Genomic DNA, 16,271 nt, shown 5'->3' with positions numbered 1-16,271 from the left:
TTTTTTATTCAAACGTTTACCGTGTTGTTTGATCACATCATGTATGTGTACCCTTATACACAATTTTTATAACAATAAGTGTGATAGCACATATGCTTTAACTTTTTTCTCTTTTGAGTTTGCATCCCTCCAGTACCTTTTCCTCTCTTATCCGCCCATCACAGTACCTTCTCTCTATATCCCAGATCTAGGAGAAATCCCAGATACATTCTCTGATTAGATTTTGCTGTGTTTTCCTCCACACTTACTTTTCTACACTGACATATATGTATTTGTAAATACACACATACAGAGCTACTTTGTCATTGTTTTAGCAAAATGGAATCATAAGTACATTTTTGCATCTTGCCTTTTTGACCAAACTATGCCTCATGGAAATCTTTCCCAATCTGCTCGCGTGGCTCTCCGTAATGGTGGTATTCTGTGCCGTGGCTTGGCTGCAGTGCATTTAGCTATTTCCTGTCAGCAGGCACTCCCTTTGTTCCTCGTGCTTGGTTACTGCATACTGGTCTGCTGTGCACATCCTCGTTCACGTACCCTTCTGTATGGGGACTTATTTTGATGCAGCCGGTTTCCAGAGATGGTCACAAGGTATATGCATGTTTAATTTGAAAAGGTTTTGTCAGGTTGCAGTCCAAAAAGGCAGTCACACTTTCCGTCAGCAGTGTATGAGAGTGCCAGTTTCTCCAGGACACCACTAAGTGTATGGTTCATGTTCATTTCTGCTCTAAGTTTGCACTTAGCCACTGCTCTATATTCCCTCATGAGAGAATGTGTGTCTGTCACTTTACAAAACTGTACTTGTATATCATTTCATCATTATGAATTTTAAACCTGACATTTGTTTCCAAAAACATTTTTAGAGGGATACAAAAGCAAGTAACTTAGAAATGCATGGTTATTATTGAGTCACTGTAAACCCACTTTAAATAAGTCTTTTATAAACCTAGATATGAAGCAGAAAAACTTGTTTTTTCTAAGACATCACTTTCAGTTATAGTGTTTCTCTCTCTCTCTCTCTCTCTCTCTCTCTCTCTCTCTCTGACACACACACACACACACACGCATATTCATTCATGCTTACCTTGTATTAGGTGACAAATCCAAAGGTTGAGGCTTCTCTGTCCAGTACCAAACAGTTAATTCAGATATTATAAAGTACTTATTATTTATAGACTTGATAGTTCTGACTGCCTGTGATCAGATATAATAGCTGGTAAAATTATGCCGTGTAAATTTTATTATTCGGTCATTCAAGTCAAGGTCACCCTTTGTCTTTTTTCCCTAAAAACCACCTTTCCAGGTCAAATTCCATTATAAAATCCAAGGACTGTCTAAATTAATTATGTTTCTGTGCTTTGCTGCATCAATATTCCTTGAAATGTGTTGGCCCCTGGCTGGGTCCTGGACATGTTTTGTTTGTTGTATTTTGATTGTTTTCTTATGGTAAATAGACTTGACGTGACTGTCTGGGTTATGTTTGGCTTTTGGCATAAGCTTTGCAGTCTCACTAATTTAATGTTGACTGCATTGTATCATTACCAAATGAATGGGATAGAAACAGGCATTTATTGCACCATGCCATCTCTGATGCCAGGAAAATGCATATTTCCCAAGGGACATCCAGTTAAAGGACACTGGTAACATTTCTCATGAATCAGGCTAGGTTTTATCTGAATTCCTGCCTGCAAATAGTATTGGAATCAATTTTTACCATCTTTTTTATTTCCTCTGGGTAAGGCATGTTTCTGTGGAGTTGTGCTAATCTTGCAGAAAACAGATGTTTCATGCAGTGATGATTTGGAAGGCAGTTAGTATCAGGAATAGCGCTGCACGGTGCTTCACTTACAAAGAATCCAATTTGTCAAGTCTCTGACAGTACTAGATTCTTTTCACATTGGCCACACGTTTTTCATGTTATTTCTTGGCTAAAATAAGAGTAAGTAGTTGTTTTCTTTTCTTCTTCCTTTTTTCCTTCCTTCCTTTCTTCCTTTCTTCCTTCCTTTCTTTGTTTCCTTTCTTTCTTTCTTTTTTGCAGTGACTTGTACCATTTCTTGCAGAACAATCTGATTTTCCTTCCTGTAAACTGATATACAGGTAACACTGTTTGTTATCATTCATTGAGAAAGACATAAACTTTTATTTCTAGGAAAATATCAATCATTTCCAAGAAACATGCCTTCTGGTCCTCATGTTCCCTTTGTCTTCTGATTGACTACATCAAAATTTGGCCCTGAACAGCCACTGTTTTCCCCATCTTCCTTCACAGCACCTCTGTTACTAGGTATTTAAAAGCATGATCTGAAATGTTAAAAATGGAGGATTGTTATGTTATGGAAAAACTTAATTATGTAAACCTTTTTTGCATCCCCCAACTTTTAACTGTAAAGTATATGTACATGAATCAACAAAGTTTCTTTAGAAATAATATAGCCTACCCCTCTGTGGTTAGTAGAATAATGGCTATGCCTAATCCCTGTGTCATGCAGGGTCTCAGCTCCCGCTCCCCACATAAGAACGCAGGACAAGGTGAGGCCAAAAAGGAACACCCACGGAGCCATAGATAGGGAAGTCACACCACTATAGTCTCGCTGGCGGCTGGTTGGAGACACAGGAAGCAGGAGCCACATGATCCGCAACCCGCTGTCCACTTGTCTCTGCCAACCAACCTCATTTGCTAACTGCAATCGCAATACACACCCTGCCATGCCACGCCATGCCACCCCACCCCTTGCTAGCGTAGCCACGGCAGTTATATCAGTGGCTAGTGGCTAATGGCTAACCGGTAACAGCCAATGGCCAACTAGTCACAGTTGATGGCCATCTACTACCTGAGCCAGCACCTTTCTATGTGAGGCCGAGAGCCTGGAAACTGCTCTCTGGAGCTCTGTCCCCACACCCTGGAACATGCAAATATGTAAAGGGAAGTTACAGATGCGACAAAATGAAGGATCTTGAGATGGGGAGATTAGCCTGCATAATCCAGCTGGGCCCAATGTAATCATAAGGATCTGTATAAATGAAAGGGAGAGAGAGAGCGAGAGCGAGAGCGAGAGCGAGAGAGAGAGAGAGAGAGAGAGAGAGAGAGAACATTAAAAGCAGAGGTCAGAATGATACAATTGCTGGGTTTTAAATGGAAGGAGCCACAAGCTAAGGAATAGGGGTAGACTCTAGACCAGGGGTGTCCAAACTTTTTTCAACAGTTTTCACCAAGAGCCACATGCGGTAAAATACACAAACAGCCGGGCCACTCACTCGAGGTGAAGTACGTATTGACTTACCTGGTTTATTTAAGTAAAATAAATATATTTTTGGAATTTGCTGTGGGCCAATTAACAATGGATTGCGGGCCACAGTTTGGACACCCCTGCTCTAGAAGCTGGAAAAGGCAAGGAAACAAATTCTTCCCTAAAGCCTCCAGAAGGAATGGTGCCCTGCTGACACCTTGATTTTAGACCTTGGAGACCCATTTTTGGACATCTGACCTCCAGAACTGTAAGATAATAAAATTTTGTTGTTTTAAGCCACCAAGTGTGTGGCAATTTGTTAGAGCAGCAATAGGAAACTAATGTACTCTCTTGAATATTAATATACATATTTTTGCTTCCATGTTTGCCTTCAAGGGGAAAGAAGAAAGGAGCCACACCAATTGTATGTTAACAAAGCTTGGGGTGGGGGGAGGAAATAAATGCTTCAAAACACTCTTTAGAAAGTAGATTTTAATGCCATACATACAGTAGCTACTCAGTAAATCACATTAGGACAGGTTGACACAGATCTTTTTTTTTTTTTTTTTTAAAGATTTTATTGGGGGAGGGGAACAGGACTTTACTGGGGAACAGTGTGTACTTCCAGGATTTTTTTCCAAGTCAAGTTGTTGTCCTTTCAGTCTTAGTTGTGGAGGGTGCCATTCAGCTTCAAGTTGTTGTCCTTTCAGTCTTAGTTGTGGAGGGCGCAGCTCAGCTCCAGGTCCAGTTGCCGTTACTAGTTGCAGGGAGTGCCGCCCACTATCCCTTGAGGGAGTCGAACCAGTAATCTTGTGGTTGAGAGCCCGCGTTCCAACCAACTGAGCCATGCGGAAACTCAGCGGCAGCTCAGCTCAAGGTGTCGTGTTCAATCTTAGTTGCAGGGGGCGCAGCCCACCATCCCTTGCGGGACTTGAGGAGTTGAACCGGCAACCTTGTGGTTGAGAGCCCACTGGCCCATGTGGGAATTGAACTGGCAGCCTTCGGAGTTAGGCGCACGAAGCTCCAACCACCTGAGCCACTGGGCCGGCCCCGAAAGAGATCTTATTGTATCAGTTATCTATATTGCTGCTTAAAAATTACCCCAAAGCGTAGTGACTTAAAGCAACATTTGTTATCTCACAGGTTAGCTATGTCCTCTGGCTCAAGGACTCTTACAAGGCTGCAACTGAGGTGTCAGCCAGGCTTGACTGGGAAGGATGCACTTCCAAGTTCACATCCATGTGGTTGTTGGCAGCATTTGGTTTTTTGAGGGTTATTGGCTGCAGTCCTTTGTCAGTTTCTTACCACGTGGACCTCTCCATAGGGCAGCTCCCAACATGGCTGTTGGCTTCATCGAGCTGGCAAGTGAGAGAGCCAAAAAGGGTGAGCAAGATGGAAGCCAAAGTCTAATCTCAGAAGTGACAGCCCATTGCTTTTGCGTTATTCTGCTCCTTCGAACCAAGTCACTAGATGCAGCCCACACCTAGAGAGAGGGGATTACATAGGGCACGGATAGTAGGAAGCAGAAGGTATCTTACAGTCAACTCACCAAAGCTTACGATCTTAGATCAAAGTGCCACATAGTGTTCTGTAGTGTCAATGACTTAAACATGAAGAAGGATTTAAAAAAATTTTTGTATTAAATTTATTGGGGTGACATTGGTTAGTAAAATCATATAGGTTTGAGGTGTACAATTCTGTAATACATCAATTATATATCACATGGTGTATTCACCACCCAGAGTCAGTTCTCCTTCCATCACCATGTATTTGATCCCCCTTACCCTCATCTACCACCCCCCACCCCCCTTACCCTCTGGTAACCACTAAACTGTTGTCTGTGTCTATGAGTTTCTCTGTCTTGTTTGTTGCTTTCAGTTTTAGTCATTTTTTTCTCTTGTGATTTTTTTTTTAAAAAAACTGAGCCTAGAGAAATACATGGTGAGTTCTCCTCAGAGTTCCTGCCCAAATGGAGCACTTTCGTTGTCATTATCTGCTTTTTAAAGAAGAATGCCCCAAATATGAATGGTTCATGTGGAATTTTAGATTTTCAGGTGTTTTCATAGACAGAGTGAAGGCTGATTTTGTTCACTACATATAATATATGATTTAATTCATGGGTAGCTTTTGCAAAGCTGTCTACCTACCAGTAGTACATTAGAATATTCAAGCACAGTTTCCCTCATACTCAGAATATACCCATGACGGTTATGGATGTTAATCAGTAAGTCTTCAGAGCAGGGATGAACATGAACCACTGCCTGAAATATAAAATTGTCATGTCATTTTCCTTTGGATGGGTTGTCCGTCTTTTTTATATTGATTTGTAGGATCTCTTTATATATTCTGAATACTGGTCATTGTCAGTTATTTGTGTTGCAGATATCTCCTCCCTTTTGCCTCTTTTCCACCCTTCTATATTAATATATTTTCTGCATTTTAATCTTTAAATGAGTCAATGTCTTTATTAATGGTTTGTGCTTTATGTGGCCTCTTTAACAACTTTTTTCTAACCCAAGATCATGAAAATATTCTCTCCATTACAGATGCTTTGTTGTTTTGCTTTCTTACTGATATATCTACACCTGAAATTAACTTTCATGTATGGTGAGGTACAATTGCATTTTTTAAAAATGTGACTTTGAAAAAGAGAAAAAAATGGCAAATATATATGATGGGGAATGTCATGAATATTTTCAGGAACTCACAATTCGCTGAGCCATCTTGTAGAGGTAATAATAATCAAAGTACTAACATTTATTCAGTGCCTACTGTTTGCCAGAAACTGCTCTAAGAACGTGCCCTGTATTAACACCTACAATCCTTACAACTCCATGAGTCAAAGACTTATTACCCCATTTTTTCAGATGAGGAAACTGAGATATAAAGAGGTTAAGTAACTTACTCAAGTTCAATTAACTAGTGAGTATTGGGGCTGAGATTCTAACCCGTTATGGCTCTTAACCACTAAGATCCAGACGGATTAATGGACCTTTAGTGACCAATACTCTTACTGGTAGTGCTTTGGGTATGTTGATAAATAAACCCAAGATTTTGCAAATAGGTTTAAAAATGACTATTTTCGAAAATTTTTAAATGCATAATCTCACCAGTTTGAAGATTATATTCTGTTTATCTAATGTATTATCTTTAAGAGAATTAATCATCTTTGACTCTTACGTTAAAAGTCCATATAAAGTAAGAAATTATTCTAAGAATTGAAACACATTTCAATTTTGACAAGGGTGTATTTTTTAAAATATTTTCCAGGTCCTATTTAAAAATATTTTTCTCTTAAAAACAATCAGCTGTCTAAATATGTCCTACAATAATCCTAGGGGTATTTATGACATTCTCTGCTTATTCCAGGTTTCTATTGTTTTCTGAAGCTTTATTTAACCCTTAAAGTTCTATCTGTTTCAGTTCTTAATTATCTATAAACTAGGTTTCAGTCTAAGTTCAAATGCCTAAGATAGTTTCTATTTTACAGCCCTAAATATAATTTTATTATTATAACTACATACTTAAATTATTTTCTGAAATTTTCTGAGCAATTAAAAACCAATTGTGAATACTGTATATTTGAAGAGGAGAAAAGATCCGTTCAAATAAAACCAAGAAATAGTAGTAGCATGTATTATTTTAATTAAAAAAATGATCGTATTAAATGTCTTGTTGCTAGGAAAACTTCAATGTACACTTAGTCTCTAAAGAGCAGGATAAGTTTCCAGGGATTTTTAATATGTTTTTTTTCTTGCTATTTTGTTAGCAAGAAAATAATCTGTGGAGTTTGTCCCCCAGAGGGTTAGGCTCCATTCTGGGCACTTAGAAGGCTTTATACTGAGAATTTACGTTCCAAAGAGCTTACATTGCTAATACATTTCTCATTCAAAATGTTAAATTTCCTTTATTTTTTAGTTTTTCTGCTAGTCTCTAATGCAATGAATGTTTCATATTATCTGTGTGGACTAAACCATAGGGAAGATTTTCCTGTGGGTTGCAATTGTTATTGTTTAAAATATAGGATCTTTGGAGACAGCTCTGAGTGTTATATACCCATGACTTATAAACACAGGCCATAGTATGACCATTCTGGAATGTTTGAAACACATTCTGAACATTTTACTCTGGAAAGCAAATCATCTCAAGTGTATTTGTGTGGGTACCATTCTATGCAATATCATTGAGTATTTTATTATCGATATCACTCACCACATTTAGTGAAAGGTCCTGAAATAACCTGTCTCTTGCCCAGATGGCAGAGATACAAAGCTGACACCTCTCTCTTGCTGTTTATGTTGGGTTATAAGATGGGTATTAAATGCCTGTACTTGGCAAGCTTAGAGATCTTATAATGAATGAGCTGTCAGTTGCTGTGTGATCAGAAATCCCACCTTATGTCACCAATTCTAGACTGCAGGGGTCATTGGGACACAGACAGCATCCTAAGTGCCACGAGGTGCTTGAAGAGGACAGCAAAGATCTATTCTTTAGACCTTTGGGAAACAGTGACCCTACATACCTTTGCTCAGTGTTTAGCACAGTCTGCGAGGAGACTCATTAGCTTGGACTTGAGGGGGACGTGCTGGGGAGCATGGGGTCATCTCTGTGGTGATAACCCTTCTCTGGCCTGGGTCGCAGCTCATCAGAAGCATAGATAACTGCCCCTGCAACCTCTTGGCCTACATGATGTTGGAGGAAAGTTAGAAGAGAAAGAAGGGGCAGGAAAGGGAACTGACATTTGTTAAATGCCTACTAAGTGCAGGCATTGTGCAGATATGGTGAGAAACATATAACACACATGTCCGTACATATATATATATGTATGTATATATGTATATGCAGATATACAATGACAGTTGATCATCACAACAGCCCTGTGTTGTACATATTATTTCCTTATTTTACAAACCAAAACAGGCTCATAGATGTTAAGATTCTGGTCATAGATCTCTCTAGGGATCATTTGCTGTTTTTCAAACCTGCCCTTTCTGCTTGTGATTGCCTGTTTGTCTTTGTTGCTGTTTTATAGTTACTTAGTTGGTTTGTTTTCCACAGCACCAAAGGGTTTTAAGTGGGGCTTCTAGAAAGGTCACATTTTCTGTGTGTAGAAAATGGATTGGAGGCAACCAGTTAGGGGACATTGCTCTCACCTATATGATTTTATCTGTAAAAGAAAAAGATATGAAATAAATATGGCAACACATATGTTCATTATTTTGTCCTTTGTGCTCTTCTGAATTAAAATTAAAGTCTTGAAATTAAAACAAACAAAAAAACAACTCTAAAGTTGAGAGGGAAAGGAACTTAAAAATTTGGTCTAATGATGAGGAAACATTAGATAAACCCAAACTGAGAGACATTCTACAAAATAAACGGTCTGTCCTTTTAATGAAAGAGAAAGACTGAGGAACAGTTTCAGATGTAAGGAGATTAGACGTGACAACTAAATGCAGCAGGAACTCAGATTGCATCCTGGCTTAGAAAGTTTTGCTTCTTTTTGCCGCAAAAGGCACTACTGAGACAACTGGCACAATTTGAATATGTATACGTAGATAATAGTACTGTATAGTGGTCATAATTTTTTCACTGATATTGTAGCAATTTCACAATTTTTATAACTCCACTACAATCATGTAGGAAAATATTTGCTTTTAGCAAATACATACTAAAAATTATTTCAAGATAAAGGGGTATGAGGTCTGTATGTTTTCTCTCACATATTTCTAGAAGGAAGAATGTTAAAGCATCTGTGATAACATGTTAGCTTTTGGAGTATCTGGGTGAATGATGTATGGTCATTCTCTGTACTATTTTTGTAACTTTTCTGTATGTCTGAAATTATTTCAAAATAAAAATTAGAAAATAATTTGGTGGAACGATGAATGAGAGGAGAGGACCAGGTGGGTCTGCCTCCTGTCCCAGGAGGCCAGGCATGAAGTAGGTCCATGGTGAGAGAGCGGCCTGCCCATGCTGAACGCAGCGGGTGGGGAGGCTCTTAGGAACCAGCGCTGCTTTGGGATCTGGCAACCCGCAGGACCCAGACTTCTGGGAGAGTTTCATTCTCTCATTGGCTCCCTTCCCCTCTCTTCTTCCCTCCCCAGAGCTAACCTTTGTCAGGGATTTCGTGTGACGCCAGGCCATGTTTTTGTACTTTCTCCACACATGCATATGTATATAAGGAGTAGTTGTAAAGTTCATTAAAATAATGAACTGTAAGACTGAGAGGCTGGAGGAAAATGAGCTGGATTAAGGCAAAGAATTTAGGCCAGCTAAAGCTCTCACTAGGGACATTTGCAAGACTTGGGAACCTCCCTGGAAATGAGAGCAGATGCCACAGAAAATGATTTACATATTTAAAAGAAAAGTTTTACATTTTTTCTGTTTGACTAAGGGAGTTCTGACTTAAATGTGTTGCTGATTAAACCATCCTACAGGACCAGAGGTGAAATGTGACTTCCATCCCAACTCATTTTCTTTGTTACCAGGGAAGGGAAGGGCTTCCCAGCTGCAAAGGGGCTGTAACTTAGAGGGGGCATTTGTAGAAGACAGGAAACTGTAGGGCCTGTGACCTCTGACAGCACAATAAAAATGTGAGGATGCTATCAACTCCTGGTACAGGACAAGAGGTGGGGGAAGATAGAAAACTGAGGACTTGAAAATCTCACAAGAGAGCTCTTTGCTGATGCAATTCTGCTCTTAGCAGAGAAGGAATTCTAAGAAAATGTAGTGGTTCTTAAACGTATAGTAAACATTCACACAGTTTGGCTCTTGTTTTGCCGTAGCTTTAAGAAACAATGCTTGATGGAAATGAAACGAGGTTTAATAGAAGCAAGTGCAAATGGACAACCAGTTAAGAAGAATTAAAAAAGGAAATTGCCCTCTCTGTTCCTACGCCAGAGTTTAGTTCCTCTAAACTCTGTGCCTTCCAACCAGTAACATGAATTGTGTTATTACTAATGAAGATGGATTCTATATCCTAATAGAAGACTTTTTCACGGAGCAAAATTAGGTGAATGTATTGAATTAATTGACTTGACCATTCCTTTAAGCCAATGTTTGGTCCTTCTGGATTATGTAAGAAGACAAAAAGGGAAAGAAAACAGACCGAGGCAATTAAGTGTGGACTAGTTTTCTGCTTGGAGGGTGAGGAGGAATGAAGCAAAGGGAGTAGAGGAGAAATGGGATTAGAATAATCCAAATAATCCTGAATAAAAACCCAGTTGAGCAATTGAGAACTTTGAGGTTCTGTCAAACTCAGAAACCATTGATTTTTTCATTAGTTTCAGGTGTACAAAACAATGTAATAGACATTTATCATTTATATCCCTCACACAGTGATAACCCCCCTCCCCCAACCTGCTACCCCTCTGACATCGCACACAGCCATTACATTTCCACTATCTCTATTCCTAATGCTGTGCTCTGCTTCTTGTAAGTGTATGTGTATGTGTGTGTGTGTGTGTGTGTGTGTATATATATATATATATATATATATATATATATATATATTTATATATATAAACTTGTTGTTGACATTCATTATTGTTCAGCTTCAGCTTCAGGTGTACAGTGCAGTGATCAGGCATCTACATCATCCCTGAGGTGGTCTCCCTAATGAGACAAGTGCCCATCGGATACACTACAAAAGCTTTACAACATTATTGATTACATTCCCCAAACTGACTTTCGTACCCCGTGGTCATCTTTTGGTTACTGATTGTACTTTCTAATCCCCTCACCTTCCCCCTTGTCCCCACTCCCCCTCCCACCTAGCAACCCTCAGTTTTTCTTCTATGTTTCTGAGACTGTTTCTGATTAGTTCGTTCATCTATTCTTTTCTTGAGATTCTACATATAAGTGAGATCATAAGTATTTGTCTTTCTCTGTCTGACTTATTTCACTTAGCATAATGTTCTCTAGATCCATCCATATCATTGCAAATGGTAAAATTTCATCCTTCTTTATGGCTGCGTAATACTCCATTGTATAAGTGTACCACAGTTTCTTAATCCAGTCATCCACCGATGGGCATTTTGGTTGATAAACTATTAATTTTTTAATATCTTGTATAAATTACGACACGTACTTACAATGGAATGCTTTGCAGTCTTTCCCAAAGGAAGAGCTATTTCTCTGTTATAACATGGAAAGGTATCCAAAACAGAATACTGAGTTTGCTCTAGTTTTTAAGCAAACAGTATATAGTGCATAAAACAAAGAAACTGAAAGCACAAGTACCCCATTGCTAACAATATGTCAGGGTAAGTATGAAGATTTCCAAAAGATGTTCTGTTTAGATGACGCTACATACTCTCAGTCTTAAAATATTTTCAAATTAAAAAAAATAATGTGTATTACTTTTTTATAATGAGAAAAAAATAGAGATATTTGAAATACAGATATTTGCACTTTGAAAAAGAAATTTAAACAATTTCCAATGGCAAAAATTTTTAAAAAGCAGCTAAGAAAGGGGTTTTGTTGCAACTTTGTTGTAAATCAGGCTCAATAGGACTAAGGAAACTTAGCATCCATTAGAAAGCAAACAGAAGTGCTGCAGTAGAGTCAGCCCATCTGGATAAGACATGTGCAACTAGGCTGTGAATTGTTAGCGTGTTTTCAGCATCTACGTGACCCTCCCTCCCCAAAGTTGCACAACTTGAAAACCTAGCTGTGCCTTATTCATCTTCCTGTTTCCACCCCCAGTGAGTGGTAAATGTTCACTAGGTGATGGTAGACTGAGCTCAGAAGACCGATCGAGTGCGTCAGTAAGGGAGCAGAAGTGTGAGTAAGCTATGAGCAAATAGTGTTACTTCCAGCGGCCTTAAAACTTATTCTAGTAAAAATCTCAGTAAACACTGGAACAGGAGGATGAAAAAATATTCTTTGGCGTCCACCCAAATGTCTTTCTTTTGCTATCCTTTGGATTTTCTTAACCAGACTGAATTTATGTTAAGTTTTATCCACTATACCTTTTCTTTAGTGCCTCTATTGCACATTTCAACCCACCTGCCATCATATCCACTTCCCCCAAGTATATTATGTCCTTCATGATCCTTCCATCCCTGCTTTTGTTTTGTTCACTGTGTCACCACGTTGACTTGCACACAGAGTCCAGTCTGCCTGCCCTTCTACCTTGCACTCTGCCCTGCATTTGTTTCCCAGGTCTCCTTTTCCCTTGAAGGCACATGGAGTGATGTCCTAATTCCATTTTGAGCTTGCCGTTTCTAAATTCATGTCTCTCGGTAGTGCCACAGCATCTCTTTTGGGCCATGGGTACGTTGCATAAATGTCCATGAAAATCCAATGCTGGCGCTCAGAGAGCCACTGGCAGGTGGTTCATGGTTCTGGGCTCTTGGCCCCATGAGTCACTGTAGGAATCTGGTGAATGCTGTGTACCCTCTTCACAGAAAAGTGTCCACACTTGAAAAATTGTGTGCACATTTCCAGGGATTGCATCAGCCATCCGAAGCCCATTTGTGCCCCAAAGATTATGCATCCCTGGATCTGATGCTCTGTTGTAGGATAGATAAAAAGGAATGAGTTCACTGGAAATGAAAATGCAACTAAGTAAAGAAAAGCATATTTCTAGCATTCTGCTCCTGGAGAGAAGGAAGCACAATGAATAAGATAAGCCAGACTGGTGTGTTGCAGTTATTAGCATGATGTTAAAATTGGAAGTTTGTTAATACAGCTGCTGGCATATAGATATGGAGCCAAGTGAATTGTACACCATCTACTTGGGAGGCTATAAAACATTTGGGGCCAAGTCACTTAAGGGTATATGTATGTGCGCATGTGCACATGTGAGAGTGGGTGTGTGTGTTTTAAACAGTTCACAGATCTTAATTTTTTAAGTATGTAGCTAAAAGAAAATAAATGATATAAATACATTGTTATATCTTTGTTCCTTTTGGCATTATGGACACTAACCTTTTGATGTCGCTTGTCCTTTTTCAGGGTGGACAAGCTTCATTTATACCATATCTGGAAATGTGTATATTGGTAAGTGATGACTATGTTGCTTTGGGTTCAAGTGCAATATAATTTGAACTGCTGAAGGAGAGGAAAGGTAAGATGACCCCTTTCATGTCATTGAATAGTACATCTCCTGTCCGTCCAGCACCAGCCTCCTCTATATCCCAGGACATCCTGGTACACTCAGGGTAGGGCACCTCTCAGCTCCCAGGATGTTCAGAGAGGGAGGAGAGTATGAATACCAGTCATGACAGCAGCCATTTTACTGTGGTCTGTGTGCAAATGTAAGGTCCAAGCACCATTGTATGGGTTGACACCTCGCTATGATGGTAAAGGGATAGAACTCTAACAGGCTCCAAGGGGAGCAGGAAGGAGGTTTTCTCTTATTCTAGCCTTGAATATGTGTCTCTTGTTGAGTCTAGTCTAGATGGGATATTCGAAACTCAAGTAATTCTCATTTTATAGATGAAGAAAGTAAAGTCTAAAGAAAGTTATTTAACTTGACAGGGTTAAGTTAGGCCCAGGAGCAGAACCAAGGGCTTCTCAATCCCAGTCCCCTTGACACACGCCATATTCTTTGTATGATGACAATTCCGGGTCCATTTAGCTTGTCATCTAAGCTTCTCAGAGCCCACAGACCAACTTCCAACCGCCAGTAGTGTCTGTGTCTCTTGGCCTGAGATTTTCTCTGAAACCTGGGAACCTGCTCTGCCCTAGTCAGTGCTGGGGAATTATCATTCCCCGAAGCTCCCTCACCCCTCTGGTGGGATACCTCTGAGGCCTGTGTGTGAGGCCTTTTCCTAGAGTTTCCCCTTGGGATTATGTTTAAGCCACCCACAGTGGGTGTGTGCTTGATAACACACCCTTCCTCATCTGCCTTCCCTTTCCTAACTTTCCCTGTTCCTGGACTGGTGTTTCCTGGGTTCGCCTCCCATGTAAACTCCTTGCGCTCAAATACACATCTCAGGCTGTGCTGGGGAAACCTAAAGAAAGAGAAGCAGCCTCCTTTCCCTCCTTACCTCCCCCTCATGGATAGTGACCAGTGGTGTGGATGAGGGGGGCAGGGCAGAGCCTCTGACTGCTCCAAGGTGTAGGCCAAAATCCCATTGCTGAGACCCTGTGGGGTTGAGTGCTTTCCATCCACCTCCTGCAGGCTAGCCAATTCAGTAATGAATTTCTTTGGTCCCTAACATGGCTAGCTCCGTGGGCAATACACTCCTAGCCCCAGACAGCTGGCTTAGTAATAACCTCTGCTTAGGCCTTGAAGGCCACACCCAGAGCCATTTAAACCATTCATTATATTCTCCAAAATGGGGTGTTCAACTGCCTAAAATTATTTTTTCCTGGAAAATGCTGGTAATACAAATTCATGTATTTTGATTTTATACAGTAGGAATAGGCTTAGTTCCTCTTTCACTGAATAGTATTTATTTTAGCATTTGAGAAAATGAAAAAAAATGTAGTGTATCACAAATCCATGTGCACACACATCAAACTATATTAACCTTCTGGAAGAGACAAAGCATCATTTGTTTTTATGCTCTTTTGAAAACTTTGAGTATCATGCAGTTCTTTATAAAAATGATGGGTCCAAACCATTTTTATGGAGGTAGCATTCCTGACTTATGATTTCAAGAGAAACAAAATAATCTACACAAATGGAAAACAATAAAGAGAGGACATGATTTTTAAAAATAAATCCACCGAAAGATGCTGGCTGCCCCTCCATAGTTTGGCTTTTTTTTTTTTAATTAAAATTTATTGGGGTGACAATTGTTAGTAAAATTACATAGATTTCAGGTGTACAATTCTGTATTACTTCATCTATAAATCCCATTGTGTGTTCACCACCCAGAGTCAGTTCTCCTTCCATCACCATATATTTGATCCCCCTTACCCTCATCTCCCACCCCCTCCTCCCACCCCCCTTACCCTCTGATCACCACTAAACGATTGTCTGTGTCTATGAGTTTTTATTTCTTCATTTGTTTGTCTTGTTCTTTTGTTGTTTTTGATTCGTATACCACATATCAGTGAAATCCTATGGTTCTCTGTTTTTTCTGTCTGACTTATTTCACTTAGCATTATAATCTCAAGATCCATCCATGTTGTCACAAATGGTCCTATTTCATCTTTTCTTACCGCCGAATAGTATTCCATTGTGTATGTATACCACAACTTCTTTATCCATTCATCTATGGAAAGACACTTTGGTTGTTTCCATGTCTTGGCCACCGTAAACAAAGCTGCAATGAACATTGGAGCACATGTGTCTTTACGCATAAATGTTTTCAGATTTTTTGGAGAGGGATTGCTGGGTTGTATCGTTCTTCTATGCTTAATTTTTTGAGGAACCTCCACACTGCCTTCCATAACGGCTGCACCAGTCTGCATTCCCACCGACACTGTTTGAGGGTTCATTTTTCTCCACAGCCTCTCCAACACTTGTTACTATTTGTCTTGTTGATGATAGCCATTCTGACTGGGGTGAGGTGATATCTCATTGTGGTTTTTATTTGCATTTCTCTGATGATTAGTGATGTTGAGTATTTTTTCATATGTCTATTGGCCATTTGTGTGTCCTCTTTGGAGAAATGTCTATTCAAGGAGCACATGATTCTTAAGGTGGTAAGGATACCACAAATGTTTGTGTAGAATGAGAAAAAGCAGGAGCAGCAAATTTTCTGTAAAGGGCCAAATATCAAGTATTTTCATCACTGGAGGCCATCCAGTTTCAGTTGCAATGACTTATTCCTGCTGCCTTTGTAGCACAAAAGCAACCACAGGTAATACAGAAACAATTGGTTCCAATAAAACTTTATTTATGGCCACTGAAATATGAATTTCACATATTTTTCATGTGTCATGAACTACTACTCTTGATTTTTTCTCAACCATTTAAAAATGTAAAAACCTTTCTTAGCTGGTTGTTGCTACAAAAGCTCACATTCGCTTTTGGGTTAAATGGCATTATAAGGATGAAAGAGAGAAAAATTTACAAATAATCTTCAAAACCTGTTTTAATCTGTAGTTACAGCCTTGTTTCCTGACAGACCTTTAGTCCAA

General features: G+C 39.5%; 1 protein-coding gene across 3 annotated transcripts in view; it reads left to right on the top strand.

Moving 5' to 3' along the window:
* The window catches only part of PIR (pirin), a 108,645-nt gene that overhangs the window by 55,782 nt on the left and 36,592 nt on the right, over positions 1-16,271 (top strand). For all 3 annotated transcript variants that reach the window (XR_002138553.3, XM_019746288.3, XM_019746287.3), the window contains exon 7: positions 13,188-13,232. Coding sequence is in view for 2 of the 3 variants with exons in the window: in XM_019746288.3 (XP_019601847.1) it covers positions 13,188-13,232 (45 nt within the window). In the remaining variant the exon portion in view is untranslated. The remainder of the gene's footprint in view (positions 1-13,187; positions 13,233-16,271) is intronic.

This window comes from Rhinolophus sinicus, chromosome 18 (genome assembly GCF_057876585.1).
Source record: "Rhinolophus sinicus isolate RSI-liver-muscle chromosome 18, RSI-T2T, whole genome shotgun sequence".
Classification (NCBI taxonomy): Eukaryota; Metazoa; Chordata; class Mammalia; order Chiroptera; family Rhinolophidae; genus Rhinolophus; species Rhinolophus sinicus.
The sequence above is the reverse complement of the archived record's forward strand: the minus strand, read 5'-3'. Positions and strand labels throughout refer to the sequence as shown.